The sequence below is a fragment of the Alligator mississippiensis genome, chromosome 4, assembly GCF_030867095.1.
Source record: "Alligator mississippiensis isolate rAllMis1 chromosome 4, rAllMis1, whole genome shotgun sequence".
Classification (NCBI taxonomy): Eukaryota; Metazoa; Chordata; order Crocodylia; family Alligatoridae; genus Alligator; species Alligator mississippiensis.
In genome coordinates this window covers 58,859,533-58,875,015 of record NC_081827.1, presented here as the reverse complement: position 1 = coordinate 58,875,015, position 15,483 = coordinate 58,859,533, and the positions used below count along the sequence as shown (strand labels likewise).

Here is a 15,483-nt window from a genome sequence, read left to right as displayed (position 1 = left end):
CTGCCCCAGTCCTGACCCACTACTTCTGTCAATCCCTCTTCTGCAGCCCCACATAGCAGGCTTGGCCTTCTGCACTCTCTACTTAGTGACTGGGGCTTCTGGCTCCTTGTCACAAGTATATAGAACATACTAAAATATTATGTTGAAGAGTTGCTAATACTTAGATTATCCAGTCTTGATTTCAAAGAGCAATTTAGATTTCTAGTCTGGGAACCAGCTAGGTCATTAGACACTGTAAAGTAAACTGTATTATTTTATTTCCTCACTTCTTTCCAGTATGTTATCTCCTTTTGTTCTCCCTTCTCTGTCAATTTGTCTTTGTCAGTGGAATTGAAATAGTATCAGAACTTCAGAAAATAATTGCTGAGGTCCTTATTTTGGCCTCATTGCTGATGTCATTCTCCTTGGGAAAATGGAAGTTCCTTGGGGAAAATAATACCTCTTACGGAGCACATCTATATGAGACACTGATTGCACAGTAGCCTGATACTACTGTACAGTAGCATTACATGGCAAAAATCCGTGCTATGACATTCCTGTGCAGTAGTATTAGGCTCCTGTGCAGAAGCACCACTTAAAAGGCATTTGCTGGTGCTATCATGCAGTAAATCTGGTTACTGCTTATTTATTTAGTACTTATATAAGAAAGTACTAAATAAACGTGCAGTAACCACTGTGCAGTAGCATCTTGTGTAGATAGCTTCACTGTGTATTTGTGTATATAGTGTGAAATGTGTTATGATTCTTTTTGGGGCGCCTAGACTAGTGCAGTATAATAAAAAATACCAATAATATAAGGAAAATACAATGAGATAGACAGGTGTTCATTTAGTTATTCTAATTGTAGTAGACATGAAATTTCTGATTCTACACTGGTCGTGCTTTAAATTCACTTAACTGTCACTTTACACAGGTATGAATGACTATACCTTGTAGGGAAGAATCTAGTGAAAATACTATTTTTATGGGGAAGCTGTTGAATGGATTGTTTAAAAAAATTATTTTAAAGGTATTCCATAATGAGCAGCTAAAGAAAAAAATGTAAAAGTCTTCTTTCAAATTCTATTCAACATTGCTTGCCCATAGAAAGAAGTATTTTAGATACAAATGACAAAAAATATTTTTATACTTTTTATTTATTTTTTAGGCCAAAAAATGGAGGGAAATATTGTGTGGGGCGCAGGATGAAATTTCGATCATGTAATACTGATTCTTGTCCAAGAGGAAAAAATGGTTTTCGAGAGCAGCAATGTTCTGACTTTGATGGAAAACATTTCAACATCAATGGTCTTACATCAGCTGTGCGCTGGCTTCCAAAGTATAGTGGCAGTAAGAAATTAAAAGTTTTCTTTGCTATCTAAATAAAATGTTTATTTACTTAAGCCTTTATTATAGAAAACATACTTACTGTTGAATTTTCTTTGCAGTTTCTATGAAAGATCGCTGTAAACTCTATTGCCGAGTTTCTGGAACGACTTCTTACTATCAGCTGAAGGATAGAGTTATTGATGGTACTCCCTGTGGGACTGAAACCAATGATATATGTGTTCAAGGTTTATGCAGGGTATTTAAACTTAACTTGGATACTATATTAAAATATATATAACATGCAGTCAAAGAAAGCTTTGAAAATCACTAAAATAAAGTAATTTTATTTAAATACGCTCAATTAAAGTGACTAGAGGTAGAGCTAATAAAGCAATAAGCATTTTAGAAGGAAGGGCAAGCTAACATAATCCCAAACTTTGGGACAGACTTTAATTTCCATCCCCATGCAGTTCTACTCATTGTTAATGGAGTTACATAAAGTAAAGATAAATTATGGCCTTTTGTACCATCAGAGGTGAAACTGGCAGAAAGCACAATTGTGTATACTGTTTGAGTTCTAGCCCATGAATATTGCATGCAAAATATAAAAAATGAGAGACAGAGACCAGAACCTAGGATTCCTTCTCTCCATGGAAACTACTATTCTTTGTGGGCTTACAGAATCAGGTTCCAGCTTACATTCCTTTCCACTCATTGACCCAACTTCAGTAGGAGGGATGGAGGGTATCCTAGCCACTAGGTTGGTGGTTTAGGCACTTACTGGGAAATAGGAGATAGGGGTTCAAGTCCTCTCAGAGTGAGAAGGGTTTACAATCTAGGTCTTTCACTTCTGAAGAAAATACCTTAACTACTAGGCTGTAGGGCAAACAGTGGACGTGTCCACTTAGTCTCAGTGTCAAACCTAGTTGAATCAGGGACTTATGTGAAATTTGAGCTTCTAAGAATGGAACTGGACTGGAACAGAGTTTAGGTAGAGGTAGGCTTCTATGAAATCTAGGTATCTTGGTGGTTTTGTGGTTGTTGCTTGTGGTGGAATAGGATAGCATAGAATGACTTAGATACCTGAAAGCAATGGGCAACGTTTAGACATCTCAGAGGTAGAATAGGATCTGGATCATGGAGCTTTAAAGAAAATGATGTTTGAGTGTACAAAATACTGTATTGAAAAAAAGACTGATTTCAAGTTTCTAGAGGATTTTAAGTAAATTTGGCTTTAAAAATTATAGTAAACATTGATTATTTAGATAGAAAACATTATCAAATATTAAATATAGGAAACCCTCACTATTCGCGGGTTCGGCATTTGTGATTTCAAATATTTGCGAATGCCGAACCTACTTCTTAAATACACTTAAAGGAGATCCTCGGGAGCTCCATGCTTACCACTGCTGCCGGTCTGCTGTAGCTGCTGCTGGGCTGCCACTGGGCTGCTGCTGCTGTGCTCCCGCCGTCACCAGAGCAGCCATGCCCCCTCCTCCCCCCACAGCTGCCAGGGGCATTGAGCTCATGAATGCAATGCCTTGTTTGTGAATTTTGCCATTTGCGGGGGATACAAGAACATATCCCTCACGAATGGTGAGGGTCACCTGTATAAACTTCCAAATTTCTTGACACATTAACTAAGGCCATGTACAAGCATTACATTTCTACCAGGAGAATCAATACTCTCCTAGTAGGAACTATAAGCTTATAAGTGTACATGCAGATTATCCCAAGAGCAACAAGCCCCCTCCAGATCTTCCAGTTGCAATAAACTTTCTTGCAAGAATGAATGCTTGTACATTCCTCTCTCAGTCTGGTTTGGGAAGGAAGGGGAACAGTGGAACTCCCTGCTTCTTCCCCAGACTGAGAACTGCCCAGTTTTGGAAATGGAACAGGGGCTTTACCCAGCCTCTGCCTCTTTCTAAAACCAGGGACTTCCTCAGCTGGGTGGTGGGGTGGGGTTTTCAAAGCCAGTGATTGGGAACCAAGTTGGGAGGTTCTTCCCAAGCTCAGTTCCCTGCCTCGCCATCTTTGAAATCACCGTCCCCACTGCCCAACTGAGTGGTAGGGGCAGGGATTTTGAAATTAGGGACTGGAAAAAGGGCTTGGAGACTCTACACAAGCCCAGGTCCTGGCCCTGCTGGCTTCCCCGTACCCCCTCCCCTCCTCCAGCTGCTCAGCTGGGTGGCAGGGCAGTGATTTCAAAGTTGGTAGGGCTGGGAACAGGGCTTGGGGAAACTTTCCCCATGGCATTCCTGGTACTGTGGGCTTTGAATGCCATGTGTATTGCTCAGCTGGGCAACACACGTGGAAATTTTTAAAAGCAGGTGCAACCAGGAATGTTTTCACCCTGGGCAGCAGGACATTGCTCCCTGTGTTTCCTCAAACCATGGAGACCAGGCTGAGGACTTTGCCCTGTTGCTCCTCTCCCCTCCTGGACCAGTTTATGGGTAGAGTAGAGCAATGGGGAAAGACTCCATGCCTGTTCCCCAGAAATGGGTGTCCCTAGTCAGAGGAAGCATGAGGAGACTTTCGCCACTGCCCTGTTCCCTTCCCTTGCTCCACCAGGAACTCCCCTACCAGGAGTGGAGTAGCTGCTGCTCCCAACACCTTTTCCCAGACTGGGATCTCTGTGGTCACGTGAAAGTGTAAGGAGTAGCAGAGAGGAGGCTGTTGGAGGCTGAAAGTTTGTACTGCTTCCTCTTCCAGAAACCTTTTTAGTACTGGAAATTTCTCAGAAATTTCTGCCACTAGAAATGAATGCCTGTTTGGGACCTACATTTGGCTTGTACTTCCTTAGAATAATAGAGCCTACTGTACTTTGTCTTTATATCCTAGTACCTAAAAACATAAAAGAGTCTTCATGAATTGCCAAGAAAGATGGAGATAATCTTTTGATAGGTTCAGTGAAAAAATCATTGGGGGATCAAAAGCTTCAGATGCAGTTTTCATTGTAGTTTCACTTAGCTGAATGATGTCTTATAGCACATACAAACCACAATTTATGTTTCTTGTAGCAAGCTGGCTGTGATCATGTTTTGAATTCTAAGGCAGAGAGAGATAAATGTGGAATTTGCGGTGGAGATAACTCTTCATGTAAGACTCTTGCAGGCACCTTCAACAGGGCTCATTATGGTATGTTTTGTTCTTATTTTATATTTCAGTTTAGTTTGAGGTAACTCAAGTAATTATATTTCAGGTTTGCAAGAGTACAATACCAGTATACATGTTCTTTAGGTCCTCTGCCAGCAGAAAATACTGGTGACTTTGAGTCATGCATGCTCTTTCATATGTGCCATTTTGACTTAAGAAAAAAGTCAGACTGCTGCTTAATGTCAAAACAAAAGAGATGAGAAAGTGATGTGGTGAGGAGTTGCAGAGCAACTCCTAGGAGAGCCTGTTTCCTGCCTCGTGAACTCTGTGATGGATCTCTGTTGGAATTATACAGCTATAAGTTAAGATCCAGCTTGTCCTGTCTGCCCCAGAAGCACAGAAGAATAAATCTTGGGTTAAGTTATTGGCTAGTTTTTTTTATTTTATTTTAAAGACAGATATAGACCCAGGAGATGTGACATCCTCTCTTTTCCAAGTTTACCATAAGATAAACTTCTTCTGTACAATGGTAATTAATATGGGCAAGCCTTCTACAGATTCAGAGAACCTGTGACTGACTTCCCTGATCTCAGTATGTGCAGTTCTTACTTCCATGTGCAGTTGTTATACAAGAGTGCAGGAGAAACCACTGTGTGTGTAAATAGCAACTTCTGCCAAGCATAACATACAGAACTGAAGTTTTATATATAGTTAAAGATTGGATAGAAACTCACAGGAGATGTAGCTGACGTGAATTCTCAAGGGACCTTTATGCTGCTCTGCTGGTCTAAGGGAAAAGCAAACAGGGTGAAAATGGTGCCTGACATAAGGGAGGATGCCTAGCCAACACAGAAATGCCAGAATGGCTGTACATTGGCACCTTTCCCTATCCCTAAGGAGAAGGGATTGGTCGACAAGGGAAAGTGTATGCCAAGATTTTAGCAATTCTTCCCTGGCAGATAGCCTATGCTTACGTCAGGGCCCAGGGAAAAAATACCAAAAGGCATAAAGATGGCACTGTGCCACCTTCCCATCCCTTTGTTTCCCCCGTGTCCGCAACACACATTTACATAATCTCCTCTTGTCTCTGTGCTGATTGATGTTGAAAGGCACAGTAAATGCCTATTATTAAATCAGAAATTATGACTTTGTTAATGTATGTTCAATACTGTAAAGGGAAAAATACAAGGGTTTTGTAAACTGTGTAAAGGAGCTGTGGATTTCTTTCATTGCCATGAATGATCTTTTACTGTATGATTGACATATCATACAGTAAGAGATTTGTATTGACATATAATACAGTGGATTACAGCAGTTTATTTTTTTTGGTCATAGGCCCCCTTACAAGCCAATATAAAAGAGCCTTCATGTCCTTAGGCCCATTGTGCTTTAAGACTCCACCCTGAGCTTCTGTCACAAAAATGTGTCTGATATCAATAAATATGTATTATGATAAAACTTCCATTCAGGCCACTGCCATCAAGGCTGTGTCAGCAGTTCTCTTGTCAGCTTACATATTCTTGGTCTTGTTGCTGAAACATGGAGACTCATTTCAGATATATTTTATTTTCTATTAATTTTAATTATTTAAAAAGAAAGTTATTAATTTAGTCACTTTTAGTTAGCACTGTGTCTTAAAAAAAGTAAATTATTAAAAAGAGGCTAGAGTTTCTTCCCATTGTGAAAGAAGTTTACTTATTTTTTCTCTATTAAGTTTTAAGTAATATATTGTATATCTCTATGTTCTGAGGGAATAACATAGTTAAGAACTCACCAGTTCATTTAGGAAAACCGATTAGTGTATACAATGAGAGGGGTTGGGACATGGCATGATTTAGGTTCTGCATAGCTGTGGTACAGAGCCTATACTGCACTTTGCAGCAGCAGTCACTATAATTTGTTTTCCTTGTTATCACAGGCCTCCTCATAAGCGTAAAAGAAGCTTCATGTCCTTAAAGCCATTATCCTTTAAGACTCCCATGCGGAGCTTCTGTTACAATGGCATGGCATTATGTTGTGGCCCATTCTACTAGTTGTACTCATTTAATTGTTCTCTGATTTTTGGTGGACTTACATAGGGTATAGGTCAGGACAAAACTTCATGGGAAAGATTAAAAGGTTTCTCTTGCATGAAGAAAAAAATGGTTTCTCTCCATTTTAATTATTTGTAAAATATTTAAGTTTTGCTTTATTACTTAAGTCCCAGAACCATCATGCACCATCTGTCAGTATGACAAGTCATGTAGAAGCCTAATTTTGTTGTGAATAAGTAGTCAGACATTTTACCATCTGTGCTCAAACAGCAATGTGGGAGCACACACAGGATGTGATGATCATCTGTCCTATAATCTCTACCAGAACAGAGAGGTAGGTTCTAAGATAGTACTATCCACATCACTGCAGTTAGTGAGGTGTTACTTTATAGCAAACAGACCTTCCCAGGGATCTGGAGAATATGGGTGCATCCCTCAAGATTGTGAGTACAGAACTCTGAGATTTATTGTCTCAGGGGTTTGCAGTTCTAGATGCTCCTTACAGACATAGGGCATGCGTCTTGGGCAGAATGATGGGGTTTGGTATATGCCTTTGCAATGGCAGTCCATATGATCTGCAGGCCATGTAACAATGAGTTGTCATGTTACCATAATTATTAGAATGTTAAGTAAAGGAGTCATTGGGTGCTCACAACAATTAAATGCTAATGTACTAGCAAAAGCCAATGACCACATTTTCCATTTTTCCCACAACAGCACTCTTCATAGCGTTGTTGTTTTTACATTTCTTTTCATATTTTCCTTTCTCTCCAAGTACCTGTCTTTTTGTCTTGTTTTCACTATGCTTCCACTCTCTTTTGTGTGAGTGATAGAAGGTTGCTTAGTGCTTTGCCTTTAATATATATTAGAAAAGTAGACTTATTGTGACATTCACATATTTGCTGAGGGAGTGCAAGTTGCAATAGTTTGCAATTGCAGTGCTGCCACCAGGTGGTAGATGTAATCAACCAGTGATAAAATTAACTGTGTTAAGTGTATAGATCAGCAGTTCTCAACCTTCTCAGACTCAAGACATTCCTGGTCAGATTCAGGGCACCCCTCTGAAAATACCAGCTTTTTGCTTTCACCCATTTTTCGACTATGGAAAGATAGAGCAGTTTTTCTGTTGCAGAGAACTCAGACCACAACAGGCCAGAATGTTTTTGATCTTATAGGTTCCTGTTTCAAATCTCTTGGTTTATCTTGTAAATCATTTCTAGGTGTTTGTACACTTAACAGTGCTAACATTGTTTGACACCCTTAAAAGGATCTCAAGGCATCCCAGGGTACTGTATCACCCTGGTTTAGATTCACTGGATTAAATTAGTATTATATCCTTAAAAATATGGTACAGTTAATGGGGTGGGAAACTGCAAAGGAGACTGTTGGTTGGTTTATAACCCAAAGGTAAGAGCTAGATAATTGAAGTTGAATCCAGTCAAAACTGCTCATAAAATGCTTGTAGAATGGGGCAATAAACTGGCAGTTAATTGACAAGTTAGTAAGGATTATATTAATAGCTCTGATTAAGTGTGTAATTAATTATTATACGGGTTCATTATAGAAAACTGTTTCTAGACACAAAGGTGCTTTTGGAGAGTAGCCTTGAAAAATGGCATTTTAAAACTGTTCCCATGAAAAAATGTGATGGTTTCTTTCAGAAGTAGAATTATTTGTCACTTCAAAACACTTCCGATCACCTGGGGTTAGCTGGAGATGTAGAATATGATAGCAGTGCATCAAGGAGGTAGCACCTTTGACCAGTGCTCTGAAAGTACCTCCTCCATAGTGATTATGAGATCACTGCCAAGAAAGAAGCCTGGTCTGCTTGCTTCTGTCCCACATGCACCACGTCACGTGGTTATTTTTTGGATTGTACCTAAGGACCCTGCCTGCCTCAGTCTCAGGCATGCTCATAAGCACAGTGCTAGGTGTACCCTGTACTACCCTAACATCAACCACACCACACTTTTTCAGTATGCAGCTTTTGTAGAGGAAGAGTGACTGGGCAGGGCTTGTATCTTGAAGGTGTTTTTGGGCTTGTGACTAAGAGGCATAGACAGTCTGAGCAGATAGTAGGGTAAAGGGAATCAAACTGATTAAACACCTTTTTAGAAAGTTCACATGTACAGATATGTGACTATTTCTGGTATTTATAAGAACTAATTTATACCCAATTTATTCCAGGTTATAATGTGGTAGTAAAGATTCCCAAGGGAGCAACGAACATTGATATACGTCAGCACAGTTATTCAGGAAAACCAGAAGATGACAACTATCTTGGTAAAGGTTTCCAGTAAATAACAGCTGATACATGATTTATGTGTGCTTTCTTAGTAATCTGCTCCAAACAAAAATGATCAGAAATTTGATAAAATCCTTAGAGAAAATATGCAATTATAGTTAGTCCTCACTTGAGTTGCTAGGTTTCCTCTGCAAGAATTATACTACTATAATTTTAACTGTTGAACCTTTGTTGGATTTCTTAGCTTTAATATGTGTATCAGTTAGAGCAGCATTTCTGAACCTGTGGGTCGCAAGACTATATGAAAGGGTCACAGACAAACTTAAAAAATGTATTCTTCTTTAAAGGAGAAAAATGTGGGATACCGTGGCTTTTCCCTTGCAGACTGGCAGAGTTCCAGCCTGCAACGGACTGCTTAGGTCTCCCCTGCCCCACACACTGGGAGGCTGGGGCTTGGAGGCAGGGGGCAGTGGGTTGGAAGTGAGGGGCACTGGGTTGGGACTGGCCATCAATGTTTACAAATGGGTCCTGGTACAAAAAAGGTTGAGAACCACTGAGTTAGAGAGTCAGCAAAGGTATAGACCATGTTATAAAAGTTCTGTCAGTATGAGTATGTGATTTCCATATTCCTTACGAGTGGACAAATTGAGAGTAAACTTAGAAGTCATGCAAATATTTGGATTTGGTAGCAAATGTTACAGCAGTACAGTAGAAAGAGCCTCTTGCTTTGGAGACCCTTCCTCCAGCTTGGTTTATAAATAATGCCAGAGATGCTGATGTGACAGGAACAGATGTTTTTGGCATGGCAGGAGTGTCTGGGAAGTGGATTCTGGACTTGTTTCTTGGGCACAAATGACTTTACAGAGAAAACCGGTCATTGCATAGCAGTCTGTGAGCCTGGCTCAGCCTCTCTGGGGTATTAGAGTCCAGGATGCCAGACAGACCCCCTGGTGCCATGGGGAGTGGAGGGGAGGGAGCCAGGAGTTCAGCCTCCTGAGAAAAGTGAAGGACTAAGATACATCCTGTGGTGCGTTGTGTAACTGGACAGGTAGTACAAGTGGTGCTAGAAATTGCTGCAATGCTGAGAAGCTTCTGTTGGAAAGAGCTAACATTTCTTTGTGGAACTGTCATATTTTATTCTGCAAAAATCATCTCGAATATCTGTATGCTCACTTTTTGCATTACCACAGGAGCGTAATTCTTGGTATAAATATAACATCTCTACATGGTCTTAGGCTCAGGTGATTGTTACAAAAGTAGATGCATAAATGTTTTTACAGGGACTTACTTGAATGGGACGAAGTTAAATGACACTTAGTCTACTTAGACAACTAATAAGTGGAATAGGATCTAGTCCTTAGTACTCGGAGCAAGATTTGGGCAGAGTAATGCTTCTGTTGTTGTGACATTTTCTAATAAATGTTTTATTAATTTTAAGTAGATACAGAGAACCAGGTAGAATAGATGGTCATCTTTGCACATATTATATATATGCACTGACTTCATTAATTCAGTTAAGGCTGTCTGCTGGTACCTGGACCCTTCCAGAATATTAGTTTTCTGAAGGGAACCACAGACCATCAGGGAACCTCAATTTTGGTTAATGAAGCTTTTTTAAAATGAATTTCCAAGTTATGTTTTCCTAGAAAGTAAAGCTTGCTTGAAAGAGTAAATGAGTTTGTTTGTTCATTTGTGCTGAAACACCACTATAACTTACTGTGTGACTCCTAATTGGTCTTCACTCTTTCCTATATGCTTTTTTATAATGGAATTGAAACATTTGTAAGGAAGAGTTTCTGAAGGCAGAAAATTCACAGAAATATTCTGTGTTCTAAAATGTTCAGTTATATTCTGTGGCAGTTACATTAATTTGAAGAACATGGAAGAAGTCTAGTGTTTTGCTTCCTTTTTCTACGTCCTTTCCCTCAACACCCCATGTAAAATATATCTTCCCTTCCCCACCAAAAAGTCCAGCTAATCATCCTTTCCCATCCTGTTAAGCCATTAGAACTTTAAAACCTATTAGCATATAAAATAAAGAAAAAAAAATACATTGTTCTTAAAAATGTACATGCTTTGTGCTGCCATGTGTGTGTATAAATCACATAAGCCACCTGCTGGAGTATTGCAAACGTCATTGATTAAGCTGAACAATGACCTAGGTCCTTTGTATCCTCATCTCTAGAAAGACTCCCAACCCTGCTTTGGTTAGGCCTCCCTGCCATGGCCTAGGCCTTTCCATCACCCTTGTACTCTAGCCAGCTACCCATCATGAAGAGAGGGCTGCAGGTATCCTAATTGTGAATTTCCTTCTTTTGGAACTTCATCTTTGCATTACCTGAACTCTTCATTTCCTGGTTTTCAGAGGTTTCAATCTGTATTACCTTCTCCTGGGATACACAGGGGCATCAGGGAGTGGAGCTAAGACCCTGCTCCCTCCATCTCTCCTCTCTTATAGAAGGACAGAGCCCACAGATTACACCACATGCAAGTAAAGGGGCTCCCAGAATACAGCATCCCCCAGCACATACAAGGAAGGGGAGGGGTCCCAAAAAGACCCCAACATCCTGGCTCACATAAAGGAAAGAGAGAGGCACTGAAGCTCCACCCCCTCAGAGGTGTACACTCCCACCTCATGCATGAAAGGAGAGAATGTGACAGGCACACTGCCCCAGTTCTCTCTACTTCCCTACCACCATCATAATGGTCCATCCCCTTCCTACCCCTATCACCTAGTCCTTTATCTCTTTATTTCTCTTGCACCAAATCACTCATCTTTTCCCTCCTTCCTTCAGCACTGCATAGCAAGCATTCAAATGTAATCTATTTCTTTTTAAAAAATACTTTGTGTCTCTTTTGAATTGGCTGCTGCTCAAAAGTAGAGGTAAAAAAAATAAAAACTTGATAGAGGCAAATACATGTATGTCTATGGATCTCTCTCAGATTTCTGTAAGAGATGAGTTTGAGCTTACATTGTCTGAGTGTGGGGCATGTTCAGTGGAAACTGTAGAGCCACAGCAGAAATCCAGGCCACTGACCAAGCTGGATAGAAAACTTATTGTATGTACTTTCACAAGACATAAATTCCTTGGGGAACCAAAATTGAAAATTGTATTAACCAAAGAGGCAATTGGTACTATAGAGCAGATGGCATAAGCATCAAGTAACCAGAATTTTTGAAGGCTGATTGGAGCCATGATCTGAGCCCCAGATATGCATAAAATATAAATTGATATAATGTGCTGGGGTTTTTCCCCCCACAGGGGACTGTATCTTGGGAATCCCTTCCACAGATGACCCTGGGTTTAGAACAGTTACCCTACTCCACAACTGCATGAATGGCAGCAAACTTAAATGCAATCAAAGTTAAGCATAAGTACTTTGGAATACTTAAAAGAGTTAACCTTTGAACAGTGTTGTCAACCTTAATTACAGCAGAACTAGAGCTCTATTACAACTTAGTATTCAATTAATGTAATTATTAGTAACACTGTTCTATACCTAATATCTTCAGCACAGGGTAATCTGGAAAGTGGGAGTTTTTAGGGAAGATGGAAGGAAAGGGCTCTAACATATACCTGCAGTACAGAAAGCTCAGAGTTGGACTATTGATCAAAACAATATGCTTTCATTTTGGTCAGTTTGTCTTTCTTATTTGGGAAATGTTGTTATTTCCACAGGTATGGAAATAACATAAGGAGGTGTTAATGTCTTCATTCATCTTGGTGGTTAGTTTATTTTCTGCACAGCTCTGTCATTTCTTTCAAGCCTGTGATGTACACAAAATATACTTGTTCTCCACTCCTCAACCTGGCCTCAGGATTATGTACATGGTGTATGCTTTGAGAATAGTTGTTCTTAGCTTCCTATGCACAGGGGCATGAGTTTCCCAGACCCTGGATCATATAAGGAACCATGGAAAGAGATTTAGGATATGAGCACATGGGTAAATTATTGTGATTTAATATATGGTATCAATAGCATGCTAGCTGCTTCATGATAATTCCCTGTGTGCATACCTTTTCCACACATTACAGGCAACATAGTTTATCCCACTTTCATTTAAGGATAAGCTACCTTGCATACCAGGGGGTAAGAGCCTACAGTTATTGTGAACTATCTAACGCCTTAGTTTACCTTGTAACTAGCTTGGGTAGTACATAGCCATACTATATAATGTCTGTCACCATTTTGGGGGCAGGAGGGAGGCAGATAAAAAGAGGCTCAGACTACCCAGTGAGAGAACATAGTCCCGAGATTACAGTTCACATATGATGGATTGGGTCAAGTGTTGGAAGCACCCCCAAATCCCAGCACACATGGTAAGGCAGGAAGAGGGGCTCAGATCTCCTTAGAAGGAAACTGTTCCTAGCATGCCAGCATTCCAGTCTATTTCTAGCATCTGATGAAGTAGGTTGTTGCATCCAAAAGCTCGTGCTTGTCTGAAACAGCTACTCTGTAAGGAGCTATTCTTCCCCACCTTCTGTCAGTCTTTAGATTGAGATGTACAAGACAGGTAAGCCTAGAATGGCAGTACTCTATCTTGATGTTGAAGTTAGGACTTAACTTGTTTTGGCTCTATCACTGAATTGAAAAGTAGCCCTGCAGAGAACAAGACTGTAGTACAGTTTAGTAAAATTCAGTTCCTTGCCATCAACACTGCCAGTTCTAAACAGGTTTTAAATGTCTCATATTGCTGCCCCATTGCAATCAAATAGCAAATCTTCCAACACTGGAAATTTTATTGATGTAGATTGAATATATGGTCACTATAGTAAGTATGCTACTAATGGCGTGAGATCTAATTGATGTTTTCAAAACTGTTTTTTACGAATTAAAAGATACAATTGATCACAATTAAGCTAAGTACCTCTTAATTGAAATAGATGTTTTACTTATGGTATTTCATGTTACTTCCAGCATTATCTGATATTCATGGGAATTTTATCCTAAATGGAAATTTTGTTGTAAGCCTGTCTAAAAAGGAAATCATTATACAGGGAGCCATACTTGATTACAGTGGTTCAAACAGTACTGTAGAACGAATTAACAGCACTGACCGCCTAGAAGAAGAGTTAATTTTACAGGTGAATATTTAATGCTTTAAAAAGTTTGTAAATTTAATAAGTGCTTATAACTTTCATATACTTTGGTCACACACAAATTCATTGAAAAACAGCTATCATTTTTATCTCAATTAAGGTTTTATGTGTAGGAAATTTATACAGTCCTGATGTGCATTATTCATTCAGTATCCCTGTAGAAGAGAGAAGTGATCTATTTACATGGGATCCATACGGCCCCTGGCAAGACTGCAGCAAAATGTGCCAAGGTATTGTAATTGTTTTTCACATCAAAATGATTTTAATAATGCTTTTTCTTGGTATTATCAAAATAACTGATGATCTTAGTACACCCTGTCACATCATACATTTCAACCTACTCAGGCACAAGTGAGGGACAAAGACCTAAAATAAAGGGGCACCAATAAATTAATAAATGAAACCCTTTAATTAACCAATTAAACCCTTTAATTTGTAAGAGATTTACTTCCTTAGTGTAAATAAAACTCTGTTCCTGGTTTCTGTATTTCTGATGGAAATAATTTTCAATAATAAACACGATGAAACACCAAATTTATGTGGAATTTTAGGTAGCGATTGGGATTAAAATGTGTGACATCAAAATAGTCAAGGCACATATCATTTAGAAGTGTTACAACAAGAGGTAGGTTCATGGAAGGGTTAAGAATGTGTTTTCAAATGTCATAGGAACACAAAAAGTATTGTTACTAATTTTTATATTTTAACAAATGATTCTAGCAGTAACAACTGGATTTCTTTATTTATGAAAGTTGTTATCTTTGCCCGATAATAGTTATACTGAGCATTCCCAAGAATAATTTGTTTTACTTTAACTTATAATTTTTTCAGTAACTTTTTAAAATCAGATGTACATGATGCCTTGTTCTCATTAAAGATTAGCCATGTCTGTAAGAATTTGATTGATATGGCTCTTGCTCTTGATATGATACAAACTAAATCAGCAAAAGAGTCTGTCTGAATGGTTTGGAAAGCCAGTACTGGATGGACATAAGCCTCATGCTTGTTCACATGTTTTCATTTGGGTATGAGAACAGTTCCATTTACTTCACATGGATAAATCTTTGAAGAATCAGATGAAGGCGATATTTTGGTAGAGAGTTAGCTACCTAAGCCTCTTGCATCCAAAAACTATTTATTCATGAAATTTATGAAGCTGCCACTTGGAACTCAGTTTACATCTTTACTGTTAGTTGCTGCTGGCTAGCCCCGCACTGGAGCACCCTCATGCCCCAATCAGCCCCTCTGCAGCACATTAAGCCAGCTTGCAGCAGGCTGACCACCCAGGTCCCCTGCCAGCCAGGGCTGCTCTGACTCAGCTCAACATGATGCAGTCCTGGTTACATGTGTAAATGTGACTCCTGGGAGCAATAAACTTTGGTGTGCTGGAATTTATTGCATTGCATTAATTTCACAGGTAGACACACCCACTGGGTACTACCATAGGAAAGGGATATCACCACTGGAAAGGTTTCAGAGAATTTTAAATATGTATAGTCGTCCTTAGTTTAAACTATGGACATTTTGAGAACCTGTCTCAGGTTGCTGAGCCTCATGGCATTATGCATGTTTGTTACCCAAGACATAAGATTTCATTTTTGTTATCTGCAAACCTGGATAACATCACCTTACTCTCCAAGCAAACATTGCACAGGTTTGCTAGTTCTTGAATCACTGGTATAGTGGAAGGCTCTAGAAA

At 39.4% G+C, this 15,483-nt stretch overlaps 1 protein-coding gene across 1 annotated transcript in view; it reads left to right on the top strand.

The window, feature by feature from the left end:
• The window catches only part of ADAMTS20 (ADAM metallopeptidase with thrombospondin type 1 motif 20), a 165,741-nt gene that overhangs the window by 55,681 nt on the left and 94,577 nt on the right, over positions 1 to 15,483 (top strand). Inside the window, exons 13-18 of the mRNA XM_006272240.3 lie at positions 1,148 to 1,329; positions 1,428 to 1,564; positions 4,329 to 4,446; positions 8,625 to 8,720; positions 13,603 to 13,769; positions 13,885 to 14,014. Coding sequence (XP_006272302.1) covers positions 1,148 to 1,329; positions 1,428 to 1,564; positions 4,329 to 4,446; positions 8,625 to 8,720; positions 13,603 to 13,769; positions 13,885 to 14,014 — 830 coding nt within the window. The remainder of the gene's footprint in view (positions 1 to 1,147; positions 1,330 to 1,427; positions 1,565 to 4,328; positions 4,447 to 8,624; positions 8,721 to 13,602; positions 13,770 to 13,884; positions 14,015 to 15,483) is intronic.